This window comes from Oratosquilla oratoria, chromosome 20, assembly GCF_046742065.1.
Source record: "Oratosquilla oratoria isolate Oo_2021 chromosome 20, ASM4674206v1, whole genome shotgun sequence".
NCBI classification, from domain to species: domain Eukaryota; kingdom Metazoa; phylum Arthropoda; class Malacostraca; order Stomatopoda; family Squillidae; genus Oratosquilla; species Oratosquilla oratoria.
The window spans coordinates 8,894,016-8,898,410 of NC_134796.1; the positions used below are offsets into that span (position 1 = coordinate 8,894,016).

A 4,395-nucleotide genomic window follows, 5' to 3' on the forward strand; every position below is an offset into this window, starting at 1 on the left:
CCCATTTCATCCCTAAATACACTCCACACCCCTCCCACCCTTCCTCTCATCTGAGCACCTCCTGGATGACGGGTCATCCCTGCACCCTGCCCACCGCCCTGTGTCAGAAGCAGTGTCGCAAGACACAGTACATCCACAGCAAGGCCGCTTCATTTAATCGGCGACCCCCCCTCTCCGTCCCCCTTTGCATATAAGGCGAGGACGGGGAGAAATCCCTTCGGGCTGCGTCAAAATTTACTCACACATACTACCCCACCCCCCACCCACCCGCCCATTCCTCCTCATGCAGTCACAACATCATCCATATACAAGCATTCTCCACTCACCTCTGTCTTCCGTCCTCTCCCTTCCTTCCTCAACAGACATTCCCCTCTTCCCCAAAGCCCCCTTCACCCCATCCATCCACCTCATCCTAGGACGTCCCCTCATGTTCACTCCCTCCACATCTGCCTTCCATACCTCTTTTACTAGTCTTTCTTCACTCATTCTTTCCATGTGTCCAAACCATCCTAATATTCTTTCATCAACCCTATCTCCCAAATCCTTTTTCACCCCTGTTCTCCTCCTCACCTCCTCATTTCTCACTCTATCCAGCCTAGTAACCCCCACCATACTTCTCAGACACCTCATCTCAAACACATTCAAACTCCTTCTCTCTTCTTCTCTTATGTTCCACGTTTCTGCCCCATACAGTGCTGTTGGCACAATCACTCCTTCATACAGTCTCCTCTTCGCATCCATTCCCAAATGTCTATTTCTCATTACACTCTTTAAACCACCAAGACATTTACTCGCTTCCCTCAATCTACATTCTACCTCCACCTTCACTCCACCTTTTCCTGCTACACTTGCACCCAAGTATCTAAAACTATCCACTTCCTCCAGTCGCTCTCCCTTAATGTTCACTTCCAGTCTACTGCCACTTTCACCCCTTGTACATCTCATCACCTTACTTTTACCCACATTTATCTTTAGCTTTCATCTATCACATACTCTCCCAAACTCTGCCACCAGCTTCCTCAATCCCTCCTCTGACCCTGCCACAAGCGCAGTGTCGTCCGCAAACAACAGCTGACTCACCTCCCACTTTTCTCCATTTTCTTTAACCATCTCCAATCCCTGACTCACTACCCTAGCATTCACCTCTCGCACCACCCCATCCATGTATAAGTTGAACAGCCAGGGCGACATAACGCATCCTTGACGAAGTCCCACCTTTACTTCAAACCACTCACTCTCTCCATTTCTAATCCTAACACATGCTCTACTACTCACATAAAAACTCTTGACAGCTCCCAAAAGCTTTCCTCCTATCCCATAAATCTGCATAACCTCCCACAGTGCCTTTCTGTCTACCCTATCATAAGCCTTTTCCAGATCCATAAAAGCCCAAAAAACATCCTTCCCCTTTCCTATAGCTTTCTCACATATCTGTCTTACCACAAAGATCTGATCTACACAACCTCTACCCGTCCTAAATCCACACTGTTCCTCACCAATTACTCCTTCTGTTCCTCTCCTAATCCTCTCAATTAAGATCCTCCCATAAGCCTTCCCTACTACACTCAACAGGCTAATCCCTCTGAAATTACTACATTCACACTTGTCCCCTTTTCCCTTGTAAAGAGGAACTATACAGGCACTACTCCAGTCCTCCGGTACTCTACCCTCTCTCCAGCAAACATTAAATAATCTCACCAACCAGTCCACCATCACTGAACCTCCCTTTTTCAGACATTCTGCATGACATCCATCCAGACCAGGTGCCAAACTTGTTTTCATCATCTTTACAACTGCCTTCACCTCATCCTTCCTTATTTCTCCTCCATTCTCCTCACTCATCACTCTCATTTTCTTCGTATTTCCCACTGCAGCTATCTTTCCTTCCCTATCCTCCTTCACATTCAGCAACTCCCTAAAATATTCTGCCCATCTTCCCCTCACTGCCATCTCTTCCATTATCAACTCTCCATCAGTACCTTTTACCTTTTCTTCCCTACTTGATTCGCCTCCTCTTCCTCTCTTAATTTCTTTCCAAAACATCTTTTTATTACTTTCAAAATTTTCTGTCATACTCCTACCCCATTTCACATCTGCTCTCCTCTTTGCCTCCTTTACCTTTTGCTTTACTTCTCTTTTCTTTTCTTTGTACGTCTCATATGACTCCCCTAACCTACCTTAATGCAAGTCAACCCAATCTAAGCTAAACAAATCTCATCTAACCTATGCTAATCTACTGTGTCATAACCTAACCAATCCTAATCTATCCTAATCAAATTACCCTATCCTAACCTAATCTAACCTACCCTACCCAAACGTAACCGCCTAAACCAGCTCCGAGTCCGATTCACCCAATCCTTTTTTTTTTTTTTTTTTTTTTTGTGCACGGGATCGACCAGGATAATGACAGCAGCTGCAATTATGTTATCATCGGTTTCTCTGACGTCGACGGCCACAAGGCAGAAGCCCCATGAAACACATTCAGAAATGAAATCGCCTAATTGCACGGCGAACGAGGTATGCCAATTCGGATTTTGCCGTCAATCTACGCGAACACAGGAGAAAGAAATAATTCTCCTCAGATTTTCAATGGCACGTGGATGATCCTGTGGTGATCATTCTACTGTGAGAAGAAAAGAGGGTTAGCGAGTTCGTCTCCTTTATTTATAAGGTATAACTGAACTGATTTTAAATGCGGCCAGAAGCCGATGTATATACCGCGTGGGTAACATTCGTGGTGCGTAATTAGGGATAATTATATTCAATTAGTTTAAGGTGTGTCACGATTGTTAAAGCCACGTGTGCTCGGGTGGCATCGCGTTCCCTCCGTCCCCATGCGGTCAAATCGTATCCCCATGGTCTGTACAATACTCCCTTCTTAAAGTTGCCTTGACTTCAGTGGGTGGAGTGCCGAAGTATGCTGGTCTTAGGAGGCTGATTGAGACTCATTCTGGTCAATCAGAGATAGAGATGCGGAAGGTTTTGTCCTTCAGCTCAAGGATAAGATGGGCCAGCGTAGGGACGGGTGAGCGATGGTGTGTGAGCGTCGGTTCTCAGGAAAACGTGCGTTAAGGTTTGGAAATGCTTTGGGAGGTATTCCTTAATCTCCCGGTGATGTGTCGGCACGCATGGAGTAAATTTACCGACAGTTCGTCGCAGCTGCTTTAGGCTCTCGGGAGATTCCTGTGGATGAAAGAATTCTGTGGGCACGACGAGAGGCTGGCCGAGGACCATCTTTGCTGTAGACACGTTGAGGTCGTACTTGATGGCTGTCCGGAGGCTAAAGAGTATCCATAGTAGTTGGGGCAGCCAGGAGTCATTATTGCAACGTGCCATAAAAGATACTTTGAGTAAGCGGCGGGTTTGCTCGACCATGCCGTTGGCTGCAGGGTTGTAGGAGGTGGTGCGGTGGGCTGTAGTACCCAGGAGTTCAGCGGGGGACTGCCACAGCCACGACGTGAAGCAAGTTCCTCGGTCTGAAGTGATATGCTCTTGCAGGCCGAATCTAGCGATCCACTCACTGAAGAAGGTTGTGATGCAGGACGAGGCGGTAGCGTCTTTCATAGGGATGGCCTCCAACAAACGGGTTGATCTATCCATGGCGGCAAGGAGGTAGCGGTGGCCTTCCGACGTCGACATGAATATGTGCGAAGCGTGGTCAGGCCTAATGGAATGGCCCAATGCCTGATTCAGTGTGACAATGAATAATGTTTTGTTGGTAGACGATGCAGAATCCTTTGCATCCTTGGAAATGCTGTGCCAGATAAATATCTTCTCCAGGAGCTTCCCAGAGACGCGTTCTGAAGAGTGTGACAGTCCGTGTATTAAGTTGAACACCTGACATCTGAAGGCAGCTGGGATGATGAGTCTCGGGCGGCCGGTGCTGATGTCGCAGAGGATGGTGTACTTGTCGTGGATGGGAACGTCCTGTCACTTAAGGGATACGATGCATGTCCTGTAGGAGATTGTCTCAGGATCCTTCCATTGCTCTCTGGCGATGGCTTTGTAGTCGAGTTCGAGCTGAACTGCTTCGATAGCTATTTGGGAGAGGGCATCGGCGAAATGGTTCTTTGTATTGGGAACGTGCCTGATGATGCAATTGAACTCGGCGATGGCGGAGATGTGACGGTTCTGTTTGGCAACCAGGCGTCCTGCTGCTTTGTGAAGACGTCCACCAGGAGTTGATGCTGTTGATGAAAAAGGAGGATCCTTCTAGGAAGTGGCGGAAGTGGCGGACGGCGTAGTGGATGCTGAAGAGCTCTCTGTCGAAAGTGCTGTAGTTGAGCTCGGACTTGGAAAGTTTCGTGCTGAAGAAACCGAGGGGTGTAGATGTACCATGAACGAGTTGTTCGAGTACAAACCCTATAACAACATCGCTGCGCCCATTGACAGTTG

At 47.7% G+C, this 4,395-nt stretch overlaps 1 protein-coding gene across 1 annotated transcript; it reads right to left on the reverse strand.

Annotated features, from left to right (window-relative positions):
* Positions 1-2,994: 2,994 nt before the first annotated feature.
* LOC143036098 (uncharacterized) lies at positions 2,995-3,600 on the reverse strand. Its single transcript, XM_076203354.1, has one exon. It carries the CDS (start codon positions 3,598-3,600, stop codon positions 2,995-2,997), a length of 606 nt encoding a protein of 201 aa, XP_076059469.1.
* Positions 3,601-4,395: the final 795 nt, after the last annotated feature.